This window comes from Pelodiscus sinensis, chromosome 4, assembly GCF_049634645.1.
Source record: "Pelodiscus sinensis isolate JC-2024 chromosome 4, ASM4963464v1, whole genome shotgun sequence".
NCBI classification, from domain to species: domain Eukaryota; kingdom Metazoa; phylum Chordata; order Testudines; family Trionychidae; genus Pelodiscus; species Pelodiscus sinensis.
In genome coordinates this window covers 129,897,140-129,923,751 of record NC_134714.1, presented here as the reverse complement: position 1 = coordinate 129,923,751, position 26,612 = coordinate 129,897,140, and the positions used below count along the sequence as shown (strand labels likewise).

The 26,612-nt window shown below is 47.5% G+C and overlaps 1 protein-coding gene across 5 annotated transcripts in view; it reads right to left on the bottom strand.

The window, feature by feature from the left end:
• Positions 1–26,612, bottom strand: part of LOC102448644 (E3 ubiquitin-protein ligase rnf213-alpha-like) — a 127,469-nt gene that overhangs the window by 8,436 nt on the left and 92,421 nt on the right. For all 5 annotated transcript variants that reach the window (XM_075928853.1, XM_075928855.1, XM_075928854.1 and 2 more), the window contains 26 exons: positions 26,429–26,602; positions 24,329–24,462; positions 22,646–22,803; positions 21,833–22,036; positions 20,542–20,735; positions 19,423–19,543; positions 18,398–18,498; positions 16,893–17,066; positions 16,610–16,785; positions 16,227–16,323; positions 16,019–16,133; positions 14,576–14,762; positions 13,074–13,279; positions 11,556–11,657; positions 10,913–11,128; positions 10,547–10,628; positions 9,865–9,899; positions 9,144–9,238; positions 7,436–7,586; positions 7,105–7,270; positions 5,971–6,062; positions 4,715–4,963; positions 4,125–4,266; positions 2,745–2,828; positions 1,777–1,945; positions 447–642 (listed from right to left, as the gene is read on the bottom strand). In XM_075928853.1, the coding sequence (XP_075784968.1) occupies positions 447–642; positions 1,777–1,945; positions 2,745–2,828; positions 4,125–4,266; positions 4,715–4,963; positions 5,971–6,062; positions 7,105–7,270; positions 7,436–7,586; positions 9,144–9,238; positions 9,865–9,899; positions 10,547–10,628; positions 10,913–11,128; positions 11,556–11,657; positions 13,074–13,279; positions 14,576–14,762; positions 16,019–16,133; positions 16,227–16,323; positions 16,610–16,785; positions 16,893–17,066; positions 18,398–18,498; positions 19,423–19,543; positions 20,542–20,735; positions 21,833–22,036; positions 22,646–22,803; positions 24,329–24,462; positions 26,429–26,602 (3,820 nt within the window). The remainder of the gene's footprint in view (positions 1–446; positions 643–1,776; positions 1,946–2,744; positions 2,829–4,124; positions 4,267–4,714; positions 4,964–5,970; positions 6,063–7,104; positions 7,271–7,435; positions 7,587–9,143; positions 9,239–9,864; positions 9,900–10,546; positions 10,629–10,912; positions 11,129–11,555; positions 11,658–13,073; positions 13,280–14,575; positions 14,763–16,018; positions 16,134–16,226; positions 16,324–16,609; positions 16,786–16,892; positions 17,067–18,397; positions 18,499–19,422; positions 19,544–20,541; positions 20,736–21,832; positions 22,037–22,645; positions 22,804–24,328; positions 24,463–26,428; positions 26,603–26,612) is intronic.

Sequence of the window (26,612 nt, the reverse complement as noted above, 5' to 3'; positions counted from 1 at the left end):
TCCCACAGGTTTTGATTTTGACGAACTGATATTTTCCAACAATACTATGTCAACAAATTCACAACCAGCTCTTCTCCCAAGTGCCTAAATCGCTTTTCAAAAACAGGTCCTAGGCTCCAAAGTCATGCAGACACACTTGAATTTTTTAACCTAACCTAACTGATTTGCCAGTGCATAACTCGCAATTTACACCAGTATCACCCCACTGCAGGGAGCTAAACAGGCATAAATCTGGAGTAAGATGACAGTAAATCAGGTCTTTCACTTCCCACTGCTATTTCTACCTATCCCTCCTGATTAGATTGTGATCTGTACCGATTTTTGCTCGGCTGGGGATGACTCCACACAGGTGCCAGATCACTGAGTTACAAGCAGTGAAGGTGAAATTCTGGCTGTGCTGCAGGCTGTGGCAAAACACCGACTCCATGGTGTCACCCTGAACTCACCTGGACTTTCACAACGGGCTTCCCACTGATGAAGCGGTGAATCACTTGTCTCTGCAGCGTCAGGAAGTTGAAGTAGGTGGTCTTGGTTCCATCCTCCTCTAGCACATACTGGAAGTTCAACAGCGCCATGGTGACCAAGTCGCTCTCGGTAACACTTAATACAGAGGAAGGCTTCACCTCCTCTGCTGAAACAGACCTGGAAAACAGGACAGGACAACATTATTCCCATTTTACAGATGGGAAAACTGAGACAAGGTGAAAGGAAACTGACTTGCCCAATCCCACCCAACAGAACCATGGTTAGAATCTGGCTCTTCAATGGAGCAAAGGACTGTTTTATACCAATGGAAGGGAGATGGAGGCTCAGGATTGAGGTTTCAAGATGAATTGTGGATTTATGGGTGTGAGGAAGTGGGGGGTTTTGGAGGTTCAAAGGGGGGTGTTACATACAGGGGGCCTCAGTGCCCAACAGTTACTGATTTAATGTGACAAGGGGGGGGGAGTTTGTTGTTTCAGAGAACAGCCCAAAGTTGGAGCCGTGGTGTCTGGTATCCTGGTGGCCCCGACCCTGCTTGGAGGACACAGCCAGTTCTGGCCAGAGGACAGACAATAGGCTGCAGAGAGGGACCCGGCATCCAAACCCAGCTGACCTCAGCGAGGGGAGAACATTGGACGGAGGAGAGGAGGTGGAGAAAAGGGGCCCGGGAGACCCTCTTACCTGGGGAGAAGACAATGGATGGGGGAGGGGCTGTTGCTGGGGTTTTTTGGAGGCTCTGCTGGAAGACTGGGTGGTTTTTTGGGGGGACCGAGGGCAGAGCAGGCAGAGCTCAGCTAGCTCAGGGGAAGCTAATGTGTGTTCTGAGGGCCCAGGCCTACTGGCCTGAGAGACCCGTTGCTGTGTTCAAAGCTCAATAAACCCTTCTGTTTTGTGCTGGCTGCTGGTTGCTCTGGTCTAGAGAACAGGGGGGCGCTATTCCCTCTGGGAGTGGCGGCCCCGGGGGTCCAGAGAGAGGGGACCCCCCCAAGGGGGCTCACGGCAGAGGCAGGCAGCTGAAGGCCATGAGAGGCACCGTCCCGGGGACGGATCCCCCAGGTGAGAGTGGGCCCCCCAAGAGAGGGTCACCGCACTGGAGTGGACTCCCTGAGAAAGGGCTGTCTCACTGCCACTGGAGTGGAGTGGGCTCCCCGAGAAGGGGCTACCGCACTGGAGGGTGGGGGTCCCTCCAGGAGCTGAGGGGCCGAGTGTGGGCATGACCTGTGAGCAGTGACAACGGGTAACTAAAGTTACTTCATCGATGTGATTCCCTCGGGGGTGAGGGATGAAGGATACCTTTGCTTCTCCTTAGTGAGCTTGGCAGCTGTGTCAATGCAGCTGTTCTGCAGCTGTATTAAGAACTTGGTGACCATGGAAATGATGGATGGAGTGGTTGGTAGGAGGTCCAGGATGGCAGTGTCAGCGCTGATCTCCTTGCTCTGCAGTTCCTCAGGGATGCTGATTTCTGTAACAAAGCAGAGAGTCCTTTACACCCGGGGCGTGAAACTAAGGAACCAGGTGTCCAATGGCTTCGGTAGAACTCGGCTGGGGAAGGAAACGTGTTTCACAAAATAATTCTCCAAATTAGAAAAAAATGAAAAGTTCCCCCAAGTCTAGGGAGTAATTTCCACTTGGGGCAGCGCTCAGCAGCGAATGTAACAGAGCGATGGGATTATTCCTGCCCTTTCAGGACACACTCCCTTCCTCACCCAGGGCTGTGTTCTTTCTGAGCTGTGGACATTGTAAGCAGCCCCAGTCAAGTCACTGGGACGACTGGGAGTGGGTTACAGCTGTTCCGGTCTGCACAGGATAGGGGTTACTTTGGGAACAGCTGGGAATCAGGCTATCACTCTGGTGCAGACTCAGCTTCGTTGCTATTAGAGAGCTGGTTTGGTATGTGATAGATTGAGAGCTGCACGGATACAAATGTCTGCTCATGGACGCAGATATCTGCAGACAGACATTGGTATCCGCTGATCCGCAGGGCTCTATCCCAAGAAACATTGTGATCAGCCCCGACTCAGCCAAGGTGTCTCCTGTCTGGGGTTGCACAGCCGTACTGGCAGTGGGGTTGGGTGCGGTACAGCTGCACGGCTGAGAAGAGCTGCCAGCATAGCAGAGGGAGCAGAGCCCTGAGGAACAATGGATACCGATGTCTATCTGTGGATACCCGCATCGGCAGAGAGAGATTTGTATCAGCGCAGGAGTCTAGTGATAGAAAAATACTTAGAAAGGAAAGTAAAACAACAGGAAAGTCAAAATACCTGAGCTCTGGGGGCTTGACCTTAAATTGCTCCACACTTTCCGAACAGTCTGCACGGCCCTCTCAAAAGCCAAACGCTGATCATCTAACGTCGGAAGGGAAGACGGCATTTATCAGCAGAGGTTTTCCATGGAAAAAAATGTGTTTCCCTCTTGCACAAATACCCCTCAGAGAAAAAGACTGGCTGAAATTGTAATTGGCCTTGTGACATCAAAGAAGATTTATCTCCACATGTGGGGTAGCATTTTGAAAAGCACTTAAGCTTCTTGAGAGCCTAAGATTGATTTTTGAGAGACTTAGGCTCTGATGGCTAGAGCCACAAAGGGGTTTAGGGACCTAACTGCCATTTTGTGCACCCGAACAACAAATTTAAATATTTATAATCACCACTTAACTCTGAAGTTACTTAAACTCCTACTGGTAAAGGCCCCAGCATGTCCACCCCATCCCTCCGTGAGCTCCCAGAGAGGCTGGAATGCCGCCATTTGTCGTTTGGTTGGTTGGTTGTTGTTCAGGACGTGCTGGATGAACCCCTGCCAGGTTTACTCGACCCTGGACTTGGCGACCTCCTGAGGTCCCATCTAGCCTGGTATGTCTCTGATTCTCCACCTATCGCAGAAGCCCCACCCAGCAGGCATTCTCAGAAGCCAGCTTCCAAGGCAGGCCCTGCCCAAGGCAGAGGAAACCGGGGTGGTGCCCTTGTACCAGCGGTTTGAGCTCTCACCCTAGTTGTGGGAGACCTGCACACAAACCCCCGTCTGTCTTACACAGATCCAGGACTAGAACCCAGGGTCCCAAGAGATGCAGGAGAGCGGCCCAACTACCAGGCTGTTGGGTACACTGGGCCAAGCCCTCAACCTCTCCTGTGGAACATGCTCCACTTTATATAAACTACTTCAATACTCACAGGAGCAAGGGGTCTAGAGCCTGGCTCTGCCAAGCGAGTGCCCTAAACACCAGGCTACAAAGCCCCTCTCTCTTCCTGGCCCAGTCTGTGAAAGTGTCAATCTGTGGCTTGCTTGATAGGATCAAGGCCCGGGCTACCCTTGCAGCACGTGGCTGGTGTAGAATATCCCGTACCAGTAAAGTCTCCCGCTGGGGATGCAGCTTACAGCAGCAAAACTGTGCTAGATAAGTCCTTGGGCTTCATCACTGCTGCTCAGGAAATAGGGTTGGACTGATGCTGGGGTGCACTGCGGCTTCCGGGGACTGTCCCCACAGTGCAGAGCTGCCACACAGCTGGCAGGTCTGGCTGCGAGGAGATCCCTGTGGTACTGGGGGCTCCGACGGAATGAGGAGTGGGGGATCTGGCCCCACTGACTGTAGCAGAACTCTGCTGAGGGTGGATTTTGGGCCCGAGCCCCAGAAGCCTGACGTGTACCTGTGAGGCAGTCGCGCTCCAGGAACGCTCGCACGGAAAGCCTTTTGCCTTCATGGATCTCGCCGGTTTGGAAACAGCGGATCAGAGTGCGCTGCAGAGTGAGAATGTCGGGCAGGTGCCGAACATGTCGGATGTGCTGGTGCTGCAGGAGAAAAGGAAGCGCCTCTTTAGCATGGGGCGGGGCACTATGGCAAAACCTGGGGGACAGGCTCACAAATTGCTCTTGCAACAAACGCTGTTCCCAGCAAGCTGAGTGCCCAGGGCTCAAGGATCAGGGACTTTGTAAACAAGACAAACGGCAGTAAGGAAAGTACCAGACTCCATCCACGTCTGCTTCCAATTGAAACAGCCACCAGACCCCAAACTTTGACTGGGCCATTGGTACATGTGTGGGTGTGCACACATGGGTGTATGCATGTGGGGGGGTGCACTCAAAGGTATGCGTGTGTGGGGATGGGTGTGCACATGTGGGTGTATATATGTGTATACACGCGCGGAGGGGTGTGCATGTAGGTGTATGCATGTGTGTGCACATGCTTCCAACCCATGTGGTGTTTGTGTGTGCACATTCATTAAGATAATCCCAGCACCTTGGACAGCAGTTCCAGGAGCACAGGGAACTGGTTTGCAACATTGTCTTGCTGCACCAGATGGGTCAGGCGCTGGACTGTCATCCGCTGTTCAAACCGCCACATGCAGGGCATGCTGATCAGCCCACTGCTCTGCTGGGGGCTGACAGGCAGGGACTGGCCGTAGGCTACTTTCAGGAGAAGGCTGGAACCATGAGGTCCCTCCTCGATCATCTGCTGCTTTGCAGAAGCAAGTTTCTGCTCCAGCACCTGTGGAAGCGAGAGGCCGGTCAGGAATCGAGTCTTGTTACAGGAGGGGCCAGCTCTCCCCGTGGGCCTGAGAGGCAGCACTGATGGGGTGGGGCTAAGGCACTCGATTAGAGATCTGGGTTCAGTTCGTGGCTCTGCCACTGACTCCCGGAGCGATCTCAGAGAAGCTGTTTCACAACCCTGCATCCCTACTTCTCACCTGCAAAAAGGGGACAATAATCTTGCCTTTGTCTGTGTCGACTGGGGGCTGTACAGGGCAGTGACTGACTTTCACAGAGTCTGTGCAGTGCCTGGCATGACAGAGTGGGGTGAGTGTGTCTGTGCAGCACCCGCTAAGGCTGATGGATGCTCCCTAAAAGATGTGGGCACTGCCACCCAAACCATGGTTCCACCCGTCTACTCTAGGCCCCGCCTCTGCACTGCCCATCCCCCCAAGACCCCACCCCCTCCACTCTCTCTCCTCTGTCGCTTGCCCTTATGGGGGGGTATAAAGTGATGGGGCCGTGCCCCACTCTCATCCCCCGCTCTCCCTGCCTCCAGCACACAGGGGCTCTTCCTGTGTGTCTCTATGCAGTGCTGAGCACAACAGCCCGTGATCCTGGTTTCAGCCCTACTGGACTCTTACTAACAATAATGAAAAGCCAGGAGAACTCCGAGAAAAGCCGAGCGGCAGGCAGTGTAATACTAGGTTACAGACATGCAGGGATTTCCTCTCTAGTATGCTGAACACGGTGGACTGGTTGTTGCTGGAAAAATGAGCCAGGCTTAATATAGTCTATGCTGTTCTGCCAGGGTCTTATAACATGCCCATCACCGGGGCATCTGAGCACCGAGGGATTGTTGAGGGCAAAACAAGGACCATTTAGAAATATTTTCTGTGACTTCTTGTTTCAGATGGTGGCATGGACCTGCGAGGTGGGTCTTTGCTGGCTCTCTCTTATTCTGGGTGAACAACTGGCTATATGTGTGATATATTTATCATGTACAGAAAACAGGCCCTCACGTACCTGGAAGAAGGGCTGAGTTACAGCTTTGAAGCCATTTTCCCACAAGATTCTGTCTTCTTTTTCACGCATAAACTTAATCGCCATGTTTGCGTCTGTAAGAAATGCACCGTTACACACCAACTTTCACCATGCAACATACTATAATGAGCAGCTCTAAAGCTGAGCAGTTGCAGGAAATATTGTTGTTCATTGGTAGCACAATGAATCACGGGTGTGACCAGGCAACTGGATTCCTGAGTTATAAGACACAGGAGGACATTAAAATATTAGCCAGTTAAAAATCAGGGTACTGGGCGGTTTGCAGAATCTTAGACCAGAAGACAGTGTTGTGGTCATCTGCTGTGACCCCCTGTGGAACGCTGGCCACGGAGCCTCACCAGTGATTTCTACACCATGCTCGTCCCCTTGCCCTGAGCTACTGCACATCTGTTAGAGACACCAAGTCTGACGGGCAAGAGTCCAAGTGAGAGAACCCACCTGATCCCAGTGTGAGTTATCCTGTTGGGCCATTCCCACCCCAGCTGGTAAACTTTTTGGACCTAATTTTAGTCTTTGTGTTGCTTTGTCAAAAATACAGCAGTAAACAGAAAACACAAATTAAAAACCAGAAAACAAAAAAAACCCAACAGCTGCTATACCAGGGGTGGGCAAACTTTTTTCTCCTGAGGGCCACATTGGGTTCAGAAATTGTATGGAGGGCGGGGTACTGAAGGATGGGGGAAGCTGTGCCTCCCCAAACAGCCAGGCATGGTCCAGCCTCTACCCCCATCTAACCCCCCCCTCCCTCCTCGACCTCCTGTCCAATCCCCACTCCGCTCCCCACTCCCTGACCATCCCTGAGGGACCCCCTGTACCCCAACCCTTACCACTCCCCTGGGACCTCCTGCCTTACTCCCCTTCTTCCTGTCCCCTGCTGACTCCACCGCCCAGAGCAGAGGGCTGGCAGTGCAGAAACTGTGCCACCCAGGTGCTGGGGGAGCTGAGGCTGGGGGAGGGGGAGGGGGAAAAGAAAGGGAAGGGCCAGGAACTAGCCTCCCCAGGCAGGAGCTCAGGGGTGGGACTCAAGATCTGGCAAGCCAGAGTGGCCCATGGGCCATAGTTTGCCCCCATGCTCCAAAACGAGGCGTTTCTGACCGGCTGTGCTGTCAAGGACGTGTCTGAGGAACAGGTGGACTGTCATTGTTGCATCGTCTATGTTCTGACTGAGCGACTCGGCCAGGAACTGGATGTCTTTCCCCAGGTGGTCACAGAAGAACTTTTCGGCATCCTGGGGCTTCACTTTCATTAGCTCCAAAATGGACTAGAAGGCAAAGAATTTCCATGGCTTAGCTCCATGGGAGCATTTCTCCTCTGACAGGTACAGACACCTCCATAAAGACCATATGTGACTTAGCCAAAGCCTGCTAGAGGTGTACGGCATGGAGCAGTTAGGACAGACATTGTGCAGGGACATTGGCTTTCCTACCTGTCTGTCTGTAAGAGTCCCCAGGAGCATGGCAGAATGGAGCAGCACCCTGGCCATGCAGACTGAGGCTGCAGGCAAGTCCCTCTCCGGCTCGTTGTTCCGCGAGGTCGGACTCCCCAGCACGTAGCCTGTCTCCGTTTTATCCTTCGTGCTGTAGTAAGAGACCACAACTTATCTGAGAGTCACAGCGGTCAGACTTTCCCCCACATTTCAAAATGGGCCCCTCATTTCTAGACAGATGTGGAGAAATTGGAGAACGTTCAGAGAAAAGCAACGAGAATGATGAAAGGTCTAGAGACCAGGAGCTTTGAGGGAAGACTGAAAAGAACTCGGCTTGTTTAATTTGGAAAGGAGAAAACAGAGAGGGGACATGATAGAGGTTTTCAAGTATCTAAAAGGGAGTTATAAGGACAGGAAGAAAAATTGTTCTCCTTGGCCTCTGAGGATAGGACAAGCAGCAATGGGCTTAAACTGCAGCAAGGGAGGTTTAGGTTGGACATTAGGAAAATGTTTCTACCTCTCAGGGTGGTTAAACACTGGAATAAATTGCCTAGGGAGGTTGTGGAATCTCCATCACTGGAGATATTTAAGAGCAGGTTAGACAGACACCTGTCAGGTATGATCTAGATCAGTGGTCTCCAACACGGTGCCCGTGGGCGCCATGGCGCCCGCTGGGGCATTTATGTGCGCCCGCCGAAAAACATCTGGGCTGGCCCCGCCCCCGGCGCGCGGCACATGCGCAGTGCCAGCCCTGGGCTCAGGGTGCATGGGCGGCCCCTGCCCCGGGCATACGGCACATGCGTGGTGCCAGCCCCGGGCATGTGGTGCAAGGGCAGCCCCTGCGCCGGGCATGCGGCACATGCAAGGTGCCGGCCCTGGGCTCAGGGCACATGAGTGGCCCCCTACCCTGGGTGCGCGGCACATGCACAGTACCGGCCCTGGGCTTAGGGCGCGTGGGCGGCCCCTACCCCCGGCGCACGATACATGTGCAGTGCCGGTCCCGGGCGCAGGGCGCGTGGGCAGCCCCTACCCCCGGCGCACGATACATGTGCAGTGCCGGTCCTGGGCGCAGGGCGCGTGGGCGGCCCCTACCCCCGGTGCACGATACATGTGCAGTGCCGGTCCCGGGCGCAGGGCGCGTGGGCGGCCCCTACCCCCGGCGCACGATACATGTGCAGTGCCGGTCCCGGGCGCAGGGCGCGTGGGCAGCCCCTACCCCCGGCGCACGATACATGTGCAGTGCCGGTCCTGGGTGCAGGGCGCGTGGGCAGCCCCTGCCCCGGGCTTGTGGTGCATGCATGGCCCCACTTCCAGAAGCGCGGCGCATGAGTGGCCCCACCCCCGGACACCTGGCATGTGAGCAGCCCTGCCCCCAGACGCTCGGCAGCCACAAAAGGTTGGGGACCACTGATCTAGATGGTGCTTGGTCCTGCCTTGAGGGCAGGGGACTGGACTCAACCTCTCAAAGTCCCTCCCAGTTCTAGGATTCTATGATTGTATGATTCCCACAATACCTGTATTTATTTGGTGTTTTACCCAACCCAGTTCATAACTACAGTGCGTGTGGGATCACACTGGGGTGGGGAAAAGGACTGGAAACCCGCACCTATAGTTCCCCCAGTAAACAACGTCCAGACAGCTGTGTGGGGTTCACTTGACACAGTCTCATTCGTTCCTTTTCCGTACCACTCAATGATTTTAAACTTACATGTCTACTTGCTCAAATCCCTCCACGGGTTTGTAACTGATCCCACCGACCTCGGAGCCGCACAGGCATCTGTTAACTTCCACAGGCCGTCCGCACTGTTGTCACAGGAATAATATCAGCGTTAGACACTTGTTAAAGAGCCAGCAAGGCAACAGCTGTAGCATGGTTTGCGCTACTGCCAGCCGGACAGCATCGCTCTGGGCAGCTTAGCAAGTAACAGACTTTGCACAAACCACTGGTGGCAGAAATGTTCAGAGCAAGGAACAGGAGAGAGGGCAAGCGTGCAACACAACGGCCTTGTGAGCAGGATCACATTTCTCTGAATAGCTGGGTGGAGTTAGGGCTTGTCGTGCGGGGGAAGTCGGGTGTGAATATACACGCACCAAATGTCTGTGGAGCCTGCTCCTGTGTGTTAAAAGTACTACTGAATCAACACAGCTATGATGAAACCCTGGTACCACAGACTAGCTTGGATGCACAGCAGTGACAATCTCCGGCCCAGACATCAGGCCAGCCCTGCGGTGGAGGTTTAGGTGCAATGGGAGTGCATGTTTCTATGTAGGGAGATGGGGTTTGGAGTCAGTGTGGGCCTCTGGAGCCATGTCTCAGCAGCAATCGCCCTGCCCTGAGAAGTCCCACACGTATGTCACAGAGACACAGAGACACAGCAAGAGGCTGAGGATAAACCCACAGCCAGCAGCAGCTATGAAGAGATACTTACATTTTCAATGCGCCAGATCTGCCCGCACTGGCATCCTGTGGGAGAGGGAATCAGACCCATCAGCTACCGGCACAGTCACAAACCCAGCAGTCCCAAACCTCAGCTGGGGGGACCGCCATAGCTCCACAGACACCTATGGAGCGACGCCCGATTCGCCCCTGCTGGGATCTGACCCCCAGGGACCTGGCCCCAAATTTCCTGCTTGTAAAAAATGATCTTGTTAAAGAACATTCTACACCCGATTTCTGGCCAGTCGGAAAGGACCTGCCTGGAGGGACAGAGCTGGCTTGAAGCTAGGATGTAAGAGTGTAACTATTCAGACAGTTAACTGAAAAGCACCATTACGGTTACTCGCCCGCTCCTAGCCCTGCTCCCGGGGAGCTCTGTGCTGAGGGCTCTGCAGTGTAAAGCTTATACTGCAGAGCCTGCAGGCGGCTCAGCCAGTTCCCTGGGTACAGGGCCAGGAGCCAGCTGATCGCATAAGCCAGCTCCTGGCACACATTGGCTCCAGCTGCCAGCCCCACTCTAGAGAAGCCAGCTGTGCTACTCTGGAGTATAAGCTTAATACTGTGAGGCCCGCAGTGTGTTTAAGCGAGTAATTACTAGGATTTTCCACAGTTATATTTTTAACTGGTTTTTACAGCCAGGGAGAATAGCGCTATAAAGTTTTTCTGAGACTTACTCCAGAGTTTCTCTTCACTAGTGATTTTCCAATTCGTCACGTCAAAGAGCACGTCGCTCGGCATGGTGGGAAGGTAGGTCCCCTTGTAAACAAACCAGAGTTAGGCACCTTTACTACAGCACCGGGGCAGAGCGGAATGAGGGGGTTGTGGCTAGAGTGGGGTGGGCAATCATTTTCACAGGGGGGCCACTTCATGAATTTACAGGGGCAGATCATAAGTTCTCTCTACCCCAAAAGCAGCTGGACAGACAGAAATGGCCCCCGGTGGGTGCTCGGTCTTGGCAGGTGGTGCAAAGGGGGTAGGGAACGGACTTCACAGAGCGGCAAGGGCTGAGGAGGGATGTGCTCTCTCTGCTTCAGATTCACCTGGACAGCACTGGGCTGGAAGCAGATGGCTCTGAAGAGCTCGGTGAGCGGGTTCTGGGACAGGGCCAGCGTGAGAGCCGTGTGCAGCACCACTTCCAGCAAGGCTGCGTTTTCGTGGCTGCCAACATCACTCATGAGCTTTTCCAATTTGTTCTCCTCGGATTCTTCTGAGGGTGGCGGTGCCTGCAGGAGCCTCTCCATGTGCTTTGTGATGATCTACCGGCAAGCAAATAGAACAGAGGGTCTGATGGGCTCCACTTCGCCCATTTCACTCCAGCAGGCCAGCCTGATCTTTGGCGCGTTTCATTATCAGGGTGAGATTCACCCCTGTGCAGAGGAGCCAGCCCAAGGCAAAGGTGAGGTGTGAGGTGACTGCTCAGAGCATACAAGCCTGCAAAGAGATCTGCTTTGTTCTATGCCTGGTTCTAAATAACAGGAGAGTCACAGCACCCCACCTGACCCGGTGTCTGGGCAGCTCAGACCTTAAAGGCACATTCCCTATAACTGTCAGACACGAATTAAGTCCCATTCAGGTGCTATGTGGCAGATCCTAAGCAGGTGCAAATACTGTGGCTCCCTGCACTGGGGTGAATTTGACCCAGACAGAATCACCGAGCCATGTCCTATTAAAATAGACACTCACTGTTAGCTGCTGGGCTCCTTCGGAGTCTGTGTTCTTAATGTGGCCTCTTGCCCTGTCTAGAGTCACGAGCATCAGCAGAGTATTGGAGCCGATTTGCATGTCCTAGGGAAAGAAACACTTTTGTTATAAAGAAGCTGTTTATGTCATAGGCTATGTCTATACACAAAGGTAAGTCGGAAAAAGATACGCAAATTGCAAATGACAATTTGTGTATCTTTTTCTGCTTTTCTGTCAGAAGAGACTTTTCCGAAATTCGGCACGTCTACATGGCACCAAATTTCGGAAAAGCCTCCTCTTTCGAACCATCCCTTCTTCCTCGTAAAACAAGGTTTACAGGGATGCCGAAAGAACGCATCCGCTTTTCTGAAAAACATTTTTGGAAAAGCGGATGCGTTCCTTGGATATGGCATTGCTTTTTTGGGATACTGCCGGCATCCCGGAAAAGTGCTGCAGTCTAAACATAGCCTTAGTTAAGGCTTGTCGTTTTACATCAAGAGGGAGCTAAAGAATCCCGTCAGAGCAGTTTCATTGGAAGGCTAATAAATGTTTTTCATGTGTTTTATTATTGATTATTATTATGTATTGTTTCATAATTTATTATGGCAGTGTCTAGACTGGGGCCCGTAGTGCCAGATGCTGCACAGACACGGTGACTGACATCAGTCTGTGACTGACATCACTGAGCGACATAGTTCTGGCAAACAAATCCCCACGTAGACAGAGTTATGTCAGCAAGCGGGAGACCCTTTCCAAGAGATGTCACTACCACCTGTCGGGGAGGTGGATTAACTACACCAGCATAGAGTATCTTCATTAAAGCGCTGCAGTGGGGCCAGTGCTGGGTTTTAAGTATAAACCTGCCCACAGTAACGGAGACCAGTGTCTCATTGTGTGAGGCACCGCACAGACATGTACCGAGAGACAGTCCCTGCCACAAAGAGCTCTCAGTCTAACTAATTCTGCAAGTAAAACCCTAAGCGCAGCAAGACTGTCTCCCAAACTCTGTGGCTGTGTCTACATTGGCAAGATTCAAAATCTTGCCACCTGTCTATACTGGCCGTGAGTATTTGCGCAAGAACACTGACTTTGTAATGTACAAAATCAGTGGCTCTTGTGCAAATATTCTGATGCTCCCGCTCAGGGATAAGCCCTCTTGCGCAAGAATACAACGTTAATTGCTTGCAGAAGAAAGCCCGATGGCTAAAATGACCATCAGAGCTTTCTTGCGCAAGAGAGCATCTACACTGGCATGGATGCTTTTGTGCTAAAGCACATCTCTTGCGCAAAGGCACAAGCTTTTCCGTTAAAAGTGTGAAAGAGTCAGACAAAAGTATTTGCGCAAAATCATGCCAGTGTAGATTCAGCCTGTGGGTTAGTGCAGTTTTTGCTCACCAAGGACAAAATTGCTCTCAGATGAATACAGATGTTCTTAAATTAACCATCCCCTTGAAAAAAGGTGCAAACCATTCACACTACTTCTCTAAACATAAAATTCTGTTGCCTTTGGAAGCTGTTTACCTGTGAAGTCTCAATTCCTCTGGGTAAAATCCACTGCTCTCGCCGAAGAATCTTCTGCATCATGTTCAGCCCATAGAAATTACAAAGATTTCTAATAAGGAATATTTGAGGCCACGGCGTCCGGGCTTTTTCAACCAGATTTTTCATGGAATTCACAAGCTGGACCTGTTTCTCTGCAATTTCAGCGCTGGCCCCTGTATTCTCCTCTGCAGTTGCAAAGCAGAGATCTGTGTTAGCCCCAAACCAATGCAACATAGCTGCCTCTCACCACCATTGTTCTGACCACACACTCAATGACATCCTGGCTGTAGAGTTACCATAATATTTAAAATAAAAGTGGAGAAAAAGGAGAAGGTCAAGAAAGAAGGGTTAATGTAAGGACTGAAGTGAAGATTTACAGAGGCAAAATGCAATAGCACCTCCCAGTGGAAAATTGCTTCATGGATAAAATTCCTCCTGTAGGACTAAATGGGGCCACCATTACTTTTGTGGGAACAGTGAGTTTGGTCTGATAGAGCCAACAGCATTTAGAGAGGTCAGACACTTGTATAGAGTCATTGATTTTAAGGTCAAAAGGGCACTTTGTGTCCAGCCTCCCACATAATCCTGTAAACCAAGAGTGGATGTTTTCTAAAAGCTCTGACCAAGGAATTATCTTAGGGTATGTCTACACTTGCAGCCTAATTTGAAATAGGGCTGCAAATGTAGGCATTCGAAATTGCAAATCAAGCCTGGGATTTAAATATCCCATGATTGATTTGCATCTTCCTGGCTGGGCGTCATTTTTTGAAATTGACAAGCCCGGAATAACTGCCCGCGTCTACACGTGGCAATGAAACAGACGTTCGAAATAAAGCCCTATTTCGAAATACCTGTTATTCCTCCTGCAATGAAGTTTAACAGGTATTTTGAAATAGGGCTTTATTTCGAATGCTCATTTCACTTCCGCATGTAGACGCAGGCAGTTATTCCGGGCTTGTCAATTTCAAAAAGTGGTGCCCAGCCGGGAAGATGCAAATCAATCATGGGATATTTAAATCCTGGGCTTGAGTTGCAATTTCAAATGCCTATTTTTGCAGCCCTATTTCAAATTAGGCTGCAAGTGTAGACATACCCTTCGAGAGCTTCTCTGGCCTGTGCTCTGCTGGACATCAGACTGAGAAAAACGAACTGAAATAATAAAGTTAAAACAAAAGGTAAAAGTCAAAATGAAACTAAATGAAAAAGAAACAAATAAAATAAAATATTCCATTTCAAATTTTCAAATTTCTGTTGAAAATTCCATCAAAATGTTTATCCAAAAGTTCCCACAAAACATTTCTGCTCGTATGCAACAGCATTTCTAACGGAAAACTGGTTCAGCTGAAAATGTTTCCATCAGCCCTAGAAATTACTCAGAAAAAACCCAACCTTTGGAGCAAACAACACAGAGCTATATGGGTTTCTTCCCACTCTTCCCTGTTGTCCAGCATGACTGGAAGACAATTAGAAACTCCACTTACCACCCAGCAGCTCTGTGCCGCCAAGCACGGCTGCGACGTTACTGATGGCGAGACGGAGCTTGGCAATCATCTGCAGGTTTTCAATGCTGGTGGTGGTAGCGGAGCTGGGAGCAGACAGATCGGCAGTGGAGAGGAACTGCTCTGAATTCTGCCTGGCATCTTCTTGAAAGGAGGAATACATAGAATCCTGTTCAAGAGAGAGAGTTTTTGTTAAATGTACAGTAGTGAACAGACCGTTCTTTTGTGTAAAGGGGATGCAGTCCATTGGGCAGGTTTTTTAGTGACTCAACTGCCCCTTCCCCTGCCCCCAACCATACATTAACCTTATTGGCTACAAAAAAGAAATTTATTCTGGTCATTTTGAAACACTGATTAAAAATAACATTGTAAAACCTCCTGTCTCTCTCCCCTGACCCTTCTCCCCACCTTAGGTTCTATCCCTCCACATCTTCTGCCCCTCTCTGTCCCTTCCCCTCTCCTTGCTTCCTAGCTTCTAAGACCCTATGGGTAAAATTTTCAAAAGGACTGTAGTGATTTAGAAGTTGAAAGTCACTAAATGTTTATGGGACTTGGGTTCCTAAGTGACTTAGGCACTGGTGAAAATTTCCTCCTAAGTCTCTTTGAAACTCAGTGAGATTTAAGCTCCTAAATACCAAAATTATTTCTGAAAACAGGAGAACTGGCTATTAATGGTGTGTTTCTCCTTTTCTGAGTGCCCAGTGTGAGATACCTGGGACTGACATGTTTGTCATGGCTAAAGCTGAGGCCTACGGGAGCTGTGCTGTGAACGTACAAAATGCTCAGTGCGCTGACAGTCAGGCCCTAAGGATCAAAAATTGGGCACCCAAAATTAGTGGAACTTTTGACAATTTGTTGGGAATGTCTCTGCATCTTGGTTCATCTAATCTCAGAGGAGTGTCTTGAAGATGAATTTGTTCATATGTGAAGCATGCGGATACCCTAATGAGTTAATGCTTCTGTATTCAGGGCAGGGTTCGGATGGTGTGCAGAGAATAAGGTGGGGCCACACAGGTTTGTACAGCACTGAGCACAATGGGATTGTGGTCTAGGATTAGTCTTTTAGGTGCTACATTAATATAAATAAATAAAGAAGAAATATATTGACTATTCCTTCATTGATTGAGGCAGGGTCTTGATGGAGAAAAGAGCATGTGACTATGTAACTGCAGACTCAATCACAATGCACCTGCCAGAGCACATGGTGAACAAGTGAAGATTATACAGGTAACCTTAATTTTTGCTCTTCCTAATACTGGAGTACTTGACATTGCAACCTTAAACATTCTTTTAATGAAATTATTATTGATGTCATTTTGTGTACACACAAAAGTAACAATGAATCATGCGGCACCTAATAGATTTATTTGGGCCTAAGCTTTCTAGGGCAAAGACCCACTTTCTTACCCCACTGGTGTGACTCACCTCAAAGCAGCGCACGACCATGAAATAGAAATCATCACGGCTGCTTTGATTTAAGGTTAGCATTTCCTCCATCCTGGAGAGATAGCCTTCCAGGTGCTCCTTCACATCGGCCAGTCTAGGAGGGAATGGACATCCCTTAGAAAACTATGTATACCCAGCGTAGATCTGGGAGTGAAATATAATTAATCTAGGAAGTACTGGAGCCTACCTGCAACGGAGCAGCATTTTCAAAAGGGAAGACTTGACAGTAGGACTCGGATCCATGCACTCTTCAAAGGGTGACAAGTCGCTTGTTGGCTTGTACACTTCAACCAAAGAGTAGAATGGATTAATTTTTTTTTCTGAGCATGAGACCAGACCCCAGCTGGTGTGAATCAGCTGCAGCTATACTGAAGACAATGACCCAAATCCACAGCAGGTGTCATTGGGCCCTAAATGCTCCAAAACCAGAAGACAAATAACCCCCCCTCATATTTATTGTTTGACTTGTTATCTCATGATTTTAAAGTCACCCTCATGTGTTTGGGGGCCTGACTCAGGATATCTGAACAACTGGGACCGAGCCGTTCCTGTGTGACACATATCACTCACCCTTTCTAACCTCCTGATGGTCTGGGTTAGATGGTTTGCAGGCCACAAATTTAATCAGCTGTTCGATGATCTCTGCAGATGGGGGGATTTGGTCCCCAAAACAGTAGCTACCGACAAACTCCACAAAGAACGAGTTGCACTTTCTCCTGAATTTGTTGTGACTTGCAACTGCCTCCCTAGAGGGAGAAAAAGATTTTTTTTAAAATGTCACTATTTTAACACACATCACAGACAGAATCAGGATGGCTGAAGCTAAATAAATATTGTGGTGACCGCACAATACCTGGTGATCTGGGAGGCGGTGGGTGTGTAATTCTCGGGGATGCTCTCCTTGCAGATCTTGCACTGCCTGATGTTCCACTCCAGAATGCACTGGGTGCAGAAAATGTGACCACAGGGCAGCTCAGCTGGGTCAGTGATCTCCTTCTGGCAGCTTTTGCACTCGTTCACACCCTTCCTGAAAGACACAGCAAAAGCAAGATGCAATTCACAGGGTCTGATTCTCCAGACAGACGGAGAGGGAAGAAGGAAGGACAGACATGCAGAGCTGGACCCAAGCTCCATGGCAATTTACCTAACTGATTGTCAGAGGGTGGCTGGCTCCTTTAAGTGAAGCAGATGCTATTGGCTCTGCCAGAAGAGGTGCTTCCAGTTTGGCCAATTAAAAGGCAGAGCAGCCCTTGGGGCTCCAAAGGATGAGGGAGGAGCAGGGACAGAGAAGACCCTGAAGGAAATGGGAGGAGGCTCCTGGGGAAAGGCTGAAGGCAGAGGAAGCAGACAGGTTCACTGGCTGACCTCCCAGGCCTGAGCGCCAGAGCCAGAGGGCTGAAGGCCAGGGGAGCAGTGGAGGGGCTTACCCACTGACATCACCACCCAGCAAAGGTGGGGAAAGGCAGCATAAAAGGAGGAGTGATGGGTGCTTCCCAGTGAGGACTCTCTCCCAGCAGAAAGGCTGGGGGAGTAGGGGTGGGGTTTGCCTCTGGGAAGAGCAGGACCCCATTCCACCCAGAAGGCTGCCATGGCTTTCCTGATAGAAGGAGTGGGGAACCCTTTTCTGGTTGGGGACTACACACCAGTGAGAAGCAAAACAACAAACCGGGCACCTCCCTGGCCTGGCTCCCAACAAAGAGAAAACCCCTCACTGGCTTGGCTTGAAGGTTGCTGGTGCTCAAGATCCAACCCCAGGATGCGGGGAGGGTGTCAAGGCTCAGGGCTGCTGACACTTGCGGTCCAGTCCCTGAGGTGGGATCACCGAGGCTCACTGGGGCCAGATCCCAGTAAGCTGGGGGCTAGATAAGCCCATGCGCCAGGTGGTAGAAGGACAGGAGAGGACTGACAAAGCCCCGGTGTGGTGTAAGACACCAGAGATTGGTGCTATCTGATGTCATGGGATTATAGGGGCTAGATGTGCTGCAAGCTATGGATGATTTTTTGGGATTCTTGTTTTGGCTTCTTTGCATGAGATTTTTAAAATAAATTGGCCCCAAGGAGGAATGTTTTTGAGGGACGGGAGCCTGTTGAGGAGTCCAAGGGGCCCAACAGAAGTGCCACACCATAGGAGGGTGCTTAGGGGAGGGGGAATCATTCCCACCCATGGTACAGAAGGCAAAATGTTTGCGTATATTTGGGCAGAGCACTGAGTGATGAGTTAGGCATGCCACAGTACCAAAAATATTGCCAGGAGATAAACTAACTTGCAAACATAATTAACAGACACATTGCTTGACAAAAATGCCCTTGTTGAAAATTTACCCACAAAGATCATTTTTGCTTGATTGCTCGACTTACACAAGATAAATGGTGGCAGCGTTGTTGTTGCATCTCTTCAGCACTTTTGTCACAACTTCGAAAATCTTTGCTGGTTTATGGTCTTCAATTTTGACCAGTAACTACAGAAAATAAAGCACAGTCAGTTTCTTTACATTCTATATGACAAAAGAAGTGTTAAAAAAATTACATTCAGAAAAGCAAGAATTCAAAATTTAGGATATTCCAGAATCAAGATTGCCCATTCAACCTTAACTCTTCCCCCACATGCATCTGAAGACGTGGGTCTTTGCCCACGAAAGCTTATGTTCCAACACTTCCGTTAGTCTATAAGGTGCCACAGGACTCCTCGTCGCTTTTGCAGATTCAGACTAACATGACTACCCCTCTGATACTCTGCCCCTTTAGTGCATGCAGCCTCTAGCATTGTATAACATCACACAGGAAATCTGTGGGAGAGCACAGACTAGATTCCAGGTCTCCTGAGTCTCAGCCCAGAGCCTTAAGCATTCTCCTCATTCACTGTTCATCTTGTGCATAGGAGGAGGCAGGAGTCTGAGAAAATACATGGCACATGATCATGTAATTAAAGTCTGTACCATAGCGCAGAAACACCAGGGCTGAATTAAGGATGCAAAGGTTTTCAGAGGGACCTGAACCCTAACTTTGCAAACTTGGGTTCCCAACATTATGCACACATATCCATTGCTGAGCACATCAGCTGAGGAAGACTGGTCAAAGCCTATTGTTTTGTCAATAACCCAGTTTTCCATCAACAAAAACTTTAATGAACTTTGTCTGTGTTCTTCAAAAAAACCTCTGTTTTTGTGAGAAAACTAAAATCTTGAAGCATGGAAATAGTATTTTACACGGCAATAGCCACATATTTGGTATAATCTATTACCAAAAATATTAAAAATCAAAACATTTTATGTGAAAAATTTCTCCCAGATGTCCTCCTTCCTAACACTGCTGGGGCCTTGGGCCATAGCCTCTCATTCCATGCACACTCAGAAAAGCAAGGAGGTGCTCTTTTATAAACCTACATTCCAGAGAAAGACAAACTGCTTCATAACAAGCTTTAGCAGTTTCTCGTCCATGTTCGTTTCATCGTGTAGCAGGTGATCGATGAGCAGATAGACAATGTTGGTGCAATTCCACTGGTGTCTGGAAAAGAAACAGAACTGCTTTCTCTGCTGGGAAAAATAATTCTTCCCCACATCTCTGGACAAATCTAGCCACCCGGATATAGGAACTGAGCATGTAAACAGGTCCCTTGGCTCACAAAAACCCCAGCATCTGATGGCTTGCAGTCAGGGCTGCTGAAGGCAAATTACAAAAAGAAGGGGAAGGGAATACAAGAGGAATCAAAGGAGGAAAATGTTTTGTGCTTTCCTCTGCTACCCGTGTAAAGTGAGTAAAGCCTCCATGGAATTATGGGCCAGGCCGAATTTCTGAGGGGATTTGCTCTTCCTTGGTTGACAGAACAAGCTCTGAAGAAAGAGCCATGAAGGAGTAACAGCTGAGGTTTTAAAAGGAACATGAACTGGAAGGGACAACATGGGGCATGAAGTCTAGTCTCTGCTGCCACTGGCAAACCCGTCAGATAATCCTGTTCATAAACGTATCAAGCTTCATCTTCCAACGAGTTAGGGTGTTTGCCCTTCCCTCTCCCCCGCTCCTTTTAGGGCTCTTCTAGAACCTTCCTCCCTCTGATAACTTGAAACCTTCTCATTTCCAGTCTAAATTCAGCCATGTTCAGTTTATCCCCTTTTTTCTTGTGCCAGCACTGTCCATTTGCTTCAATAGCTCTTTGCCCTCCCTGGTGAGTATTTCCCGCTCCATGGAAAAGGATGACTTTTCATTGAAAAAACAAAGTGCAAAATATTTGCAGTAACTGAAGTTTTGGGTAAAAAAATATGTAATTTTTTTTTATAATTTCCATATGGAAACTGCTGGAAAATGTTTAAATTTCAAGGTTTTCAAGATAAATTTGGAAAATTCTAAGGAAATCGGACACTGTCTGAAAAAAAAAAGTTTAAAGGAAAACCCGTCTCTTTGCTTGGGGAAAAAAGTTTTCAGAGAAAGGTTTTGAGTATTGCATATTTTTTTAAAGTTTATATTCTTTAAAATACATGATTTTGAGGGGGGGTGCTACCACTTACAATACGCTTTTCAATAATTCCCCTTTGTTTTGGTAAAATCTCATCTGGTAATCGTCCAACATGATCAGCTCCAGCGTGTGCTTAATGCATTTGATCCTCTTCAGCCAGCTCAGGCAGGCGTTGAACGGCAGAAGCACCTTCTCTGTGGGCTGCAGCTGCTTCAGGAGGATGCTCACAGCATCAAGAGCTACAAACTGAATTGATATTTAAAAACAAATGAGGTGAGGTTTCAGGACTAGCCCTTGTGATACAGGATGGGGGGGGGGGCAACGGAAGTAAAATGACAGGGCAGGACTATCGCTTGCGGAAGTGTTGCAGCAACAGAACTGGAGTAGGTTATGAAGGAATGACGTGTGTACGCACACACACGGTCATCAGCAGGGACTGAGCTCTGGTGGTTAAGCATCAGCGGCGAAGGCCCCGACCATCTGAACTGAAGAGATAACCCTATTAATGGCAAGACAGGAGCAGCAGCTGAGACAGTCAGAGCGTGCCAGCATGTTACATAGCCAGCTGCCTTGGATTTAACCTGGTTTGGCTTGTTATTATGGACAGGTCTGTGGCCGGTATAAGTCATTTTTAAAGAGCTTTTTTTTTTTAAACTCACTCCTTAGTTTTCTCTTTGTTAAGCTAAATAGGTTGAGCTCCTTGAGTCTGTCACTATGAGGCAGGTTCTGAATCCTGTCATCATTCTTGCAGCTCTTCTCTGAACCCCTCTCCAGTTTATCAGTATCCCTCTGGAAATGTGAGTACCAGAACCGGACACAAGATTCCAGCTGCAGGCACACCAGTGCCAAATACAGAGGTAATGGGACCTTCTTACTCCTACTGCAGATTCCCCAGGATCGTGTTAGCCCACCGCTTGGCACTGGGAGCTCATGGTCAGCTAATTAACCACCCATGACTCTCAGATCTTATTCGGAATCCCTGTCTCCTAGATTAGAGTCCCCGCTCCTGTAAGTATGAGGGGTATAGTCCTTGTTCCCCTCCATATATATTTAGCCTTATTCAAATGCATTTGGTTTTCTTGCACCTAGCTTACCAAGTGACCTAGATCACTTAACATCAGTGACTGTTCTCATCATTTTTTACCACTCTCCCAATTTTGGGGTCAGCTGCAAACTTTATCAGTGATGATTTTGTGTTTTCTTCCAAAACATCAATAAAAATGTCCTATAGCGTAGGTCCAAAAGGCAGTGATCATGGGATCCAGCTGAAACACACCCTTTCGATGATGACTCCTCATTTACAATCAGAGGTTGAAACTTTTTTTTAATAGAACCTTGCTCACCATTTTAGTTGTGTCTTCATTATAAACTTTCTGCAGCTCATTGGCTAAAGTCTCCTCGTTCTTTACTAAGTCAATGAACAGCTGGTAATTCTCTTGTAGGTAGAAATATTCAATGTGCAGCCAGATCACTGAAAATCTCACATCCTCATTTGCCAAAAAGGCGCAGAGCCGTTGTGCACCAGTTATGAGAACATTTGACAAAATCTGGTGACAAAATAAAAACTTTTATTATTTCTACTCATCATCAACTACAAGGCTAGTGGCTGACCCATAGAATTAAATTCTCAGTTGTTGCCGTGCTTAACAAAAGATGTATGAAATTTTCATCAACACTGATTCTAACGCCAGTCAAAAAATGTTGAAGTGCAGTTGTGAGCACTTTGAAATAATGTAAGAGCAAGAACAGTATTTCAGTAAAGTGGGTTTATCGAAAAAACAGAGCTGGACAGGAAATGGTTGTATCTTTGTGAGAAAATTTTGACTGTTAAAAATCAAACACCAAAAACTTTTGTCCATAAAACTCAGGTTCCATCTTTTTTATTTAAAAAAAGGTACAAAAATTGAGATTTTTTTTGACGATATCGGACACTTTCTGCGTCTTCTGGTCCACTGATTCCAACTGTGCTACAGTTGATTAACCCCCACAGGGATCTGCCTCCATGGACTCAAATTCAGTGAGGGCCAATTTACACCACTTAGAGATCTGGCCCTATTTTTTTTTTTCGTGAAAAAGTCTAATTTACCTACTGCACCATTGGTAATCCACCCATCCTGACGGTATTTAAATGTGCCTTTCTGCAGATACCCATTTACCTCATAAACCTGGACATCTTGCCCCGGGAAAGCCATTCTCACAAAATCACTGGTGTAACGCTGAACCATTTCTGAACTATTGCCATCTGGCATTGGCATATTCAAAACAGAGCTTTGAAACATCTCAGCAGAGTCCACAGTAGGGTCCTTTGGATAATCTAGAATGTCACAGAAAGAAGAGAGGCTTATTCAATGATAGCAAATCATTATCAATAGTGTTTGTTAATTACTAATATCCAGTGACTGGAGAGCAAGTACAAGTATGGAGGGAATACGAGAGACTGTTTTTCTCCATTATAAATGTCTTCTTGTTAGAATTATGATGCAGTGTTCTAGGTCATTCTAGTTGGGTGGGGGAGGTTCTAGGTCATTCTAGCAGGGTGAGTAAGTTGAGCAATAGTGACTCCTCTTTCAAGGAATGAAGCACTGGGATTGCAAAGGACAAGAAGGCTCAGACAGTCCAACAGAGAAATCTTCAGTGAGGAACTCTTCTCCCACCAGCAAGAATCCTTTAAGCAGCATTAGATTAAGCACAGAACTCCACTGATCTGCAAGTCTGAGACCCAGTCTGAGAGACCTAGATCCCCAGATCTATCGACAGCATCCTTTCTCCAGTCACCGATTTCCAGGATACAGTCCACCATCTGGTAAGAGTGACCTATGCTCTTTGATCCTTCCATTTGTCTGAGTTAAAACTAGAGCTGGCCAGAAAGTGGATTTCTATTACATGAAAAAAAAAATAAGATTTTGCATTTTTTTAAATCATGACAAAAAGCCAAATTCTCAAAAATTTTCACAAAAATTGAGTTATATTTTGGGTCAATGAAAATTATTAATTTTACTACACTTAAAATGGTTTCTTCTGATTTTACCATTTTGTACTTCATTTTTCATATATAAACTTTAAAACAATATCCTTTGGAAACAAACAAAATAGAAATCGTTATCCTGAAAAAGTTGAAATGAGATATTTAGACATTTTCTAAACAGTTTTCCCCAATTTGTTATCTAACAAAATTTCATCTAACACAACAGCATTTCATGAAACATTTCAGTTTTCTCAAACTTTTCTGGCTCCAAACTGTTTTGAATTAAATTTTTGAAGAAAATTTAGTTAAGCGCACAACCAGGATTTCAAGTTAAGAAGACTCCACCACATCCATAGGTAAGCTGTGCCAATGGTTAATTTCCCTCCCTGTTAAAAATGTATGACTTCTTTCCTGTGTGAATTTGTCTCCCTTCAGCTCCCAACAAGGGTATCTCATTCTGCTTCTCTCTGCTAGTTTAAGAACTCTTTATGGCCAGGGGTATTCTAGATGTGGCTGGAATACCTTAATCTGAGCTTGACACCATCTTCACAGTGGGAGGATAATAGGAGAAACCCCTCACTTTGGCTTTCCTTACTCCTTGTGACTGTGAGGAGTACCGGCACCAACTGGGGGCTGCCCTCAGTGTTTGATTTATCTGGTCTTTACTAGACCTGCTAAATCGAATGCCAGAAGATCAATCTCCAGTGCAGCAAGTGGAGATGAGGCCTATGATATGAAATCTCCCTCCCCATGTAGCTCTTCTGTAAATGTAAACCTGATCTTGATTTACTCTGGAAAAAGCAAGAAGAGCAATGGGTCCTGTATTGTCTTCCACTGCAGTTAATTTTAATAGATGTAGCAAGTGTGAAATTACCTTTCACCCGATGGATTGTCGCCCATATCTCGTCCAGACGAGCTTTCAGAACCCAGCTGAATGGAAAGCGACACAGCACGGAAATGCTGGGGTCTTCACTCATTGATAACACAGAAATCTTAGTGTCAGGGGCCCTTGAGTGTTTAAAAACAAGCATATAATATAAAAATTATACAAAGTCTGGGTTGGAAGAGACCTCAGGAGTCATCTAGTCCAAATCCCTGCCCAAAGCAGGACCAACCCCCACTAAATCAACCCAGCCAGGGCTTTGTCAATCCAAGACTTAAAAACCTCTAGGGATGGAGATTCTACCACCTCCCTAGGGAACCCATCCCAGTGCTTCACCACCCTCCTAGGGAAATAGTTTTTCCTAATATCCAACCTAGACCTCCCCCACTGCAACTATGCCGTACCATTGTGATATCAGAGATAACTCAATGAATCACCACCCATGCTTTATAACTAATTTGTATGAAACAATTTCATTGGTTGTACAAGGGAAACAGCACAGATGGTAGAATATTTGGCCCAAATGTCACACCCAGGAGACAGCACTGGCTTTCAGCTACTTGTTCTTCATAATAGTCTGAGACAGGAGTCCCTGCCCATATTTACTGGGATTGACCATTTATATTTCAGCTGGAATTTCCAAAAATATTCTTTCATAGAAACAGGTAGAAAAGCATGCTTAGAAAAATTACAGGCAGAATAATTTACATCACCAACTGCACTCATTTCAATATCAAGCAGTCTGAATACACCTGAAAACAATCAAGTAATTAGGTATTAAGAATGACTAGCACTATGGAGCCCCTACGACTGGAAGCTACGGCTAGGAATGCCGACATTGCCAGAGTAGATCAGCAAGGAGGTATGTCTAGCCCAGCCTGCTGTGTGTGACAGTGCCCAGCACCAGATGATGCCAAGGAAGGTACCAGGAACCTGCGGTAGCAGGTGAAAATAACCTGCCCCCATTTCAGGTGTCATCTTGGTCTCTGATAGTTAGAGACTGCCTTAAGCTAGACAAACTCAGAAATAAAGCATAGATGTTTAACTGTAAAGGGCTGTTTACCCAGAGGATGCTCCCATCACTTGAAACTACAAACCAGAGAGGAGTTATGAGATTCTCTGGTCTGCATTATATGGGGCAGACTAAATAATCCTAACAGAGAGATTTCTAGCTAACTAAAATCCTATAGGGACACACACACAGGAAATGGAAGGAGGAACATGTCACCAAAGAAGAGTGTGTGGAAACAGCACAGGAGTTCAGTGACAAAATCAGGAAAGCCAAGGCAAGGAATGAGTTACAACAACCAAGAGATGCTAGCGACATCAGACAGAAGAAAGGGCTGGGGATGGTGTGGGTGTGCTGCTCAATGGAGAAGATGAGCTGGTGATGGATGATAAGAAAGCGAAAGACACTCACACCTACTTTGTTTTAGTCCTCACTCAAAAATTACCATGTGACTGGGTCAGTTTCAAGAAACTTCCTGATTTGAACAATTTTTGGGAAAAAAAATCAAGCCCATTAAAACATCCTGTTTTAATATTTTTGATTAAAAAAATCAGCTTTTTTAATTTGAAATTGCTTTTCATTTAGCATTTTTAGTTAATTTATATTAAAAAGACTTTTTTTAAAATATCAAAATCTAAATTAAATTTTATGATGGAGCCAAGATTGTTTTCAGACTACAGGCCCTCCTCGCTATAAGTCCAAGGTATGTTCCAAAAAACTTGGACTTAAAGCAAAACAACTTGAAGTGAGAAGTTTTTTTTCTCGTGGCTGACTTCCATTTGTGCAAATTGGGAGGAGGGTATTTGTTTGAGGTTTTTTTGCACAACTTAAGAGCGGGGAACAGGAGGACTTATACGGCATCAGTTCCTACAAGAGTCAATAAATGGCTCTGGTGTGGAACGGATGTATACTGAGGTGACTTGTAGTGGAGCTGCCCTGTTTGTCAAAATGTTCAGGATTTCAATTTTTCATCCCAATTCAGGATGGGGAGGGAAGTGGAGCTGAAATCTCAAAAACCCTTTGTAGGAAAGGGAAACTGATTTCCATTCAGATCTAATTGTGAGAGTTAATTGGTTTCTTACTTGCTAGTATACTTAATCTTCAGAAATGTTTCGTCTTTAAACATCTGGAGCCAGAGATCAGAAACAAGAGTTTCTTGAGAGATGTGATCCAAGTTGTTGTTTGCATCAGTGACTGCTAGAATTTGGGCAAACATGTTTGCTACAATGTCTTCCAAATGAATCCAGATTGCATGCCTTAAAAACA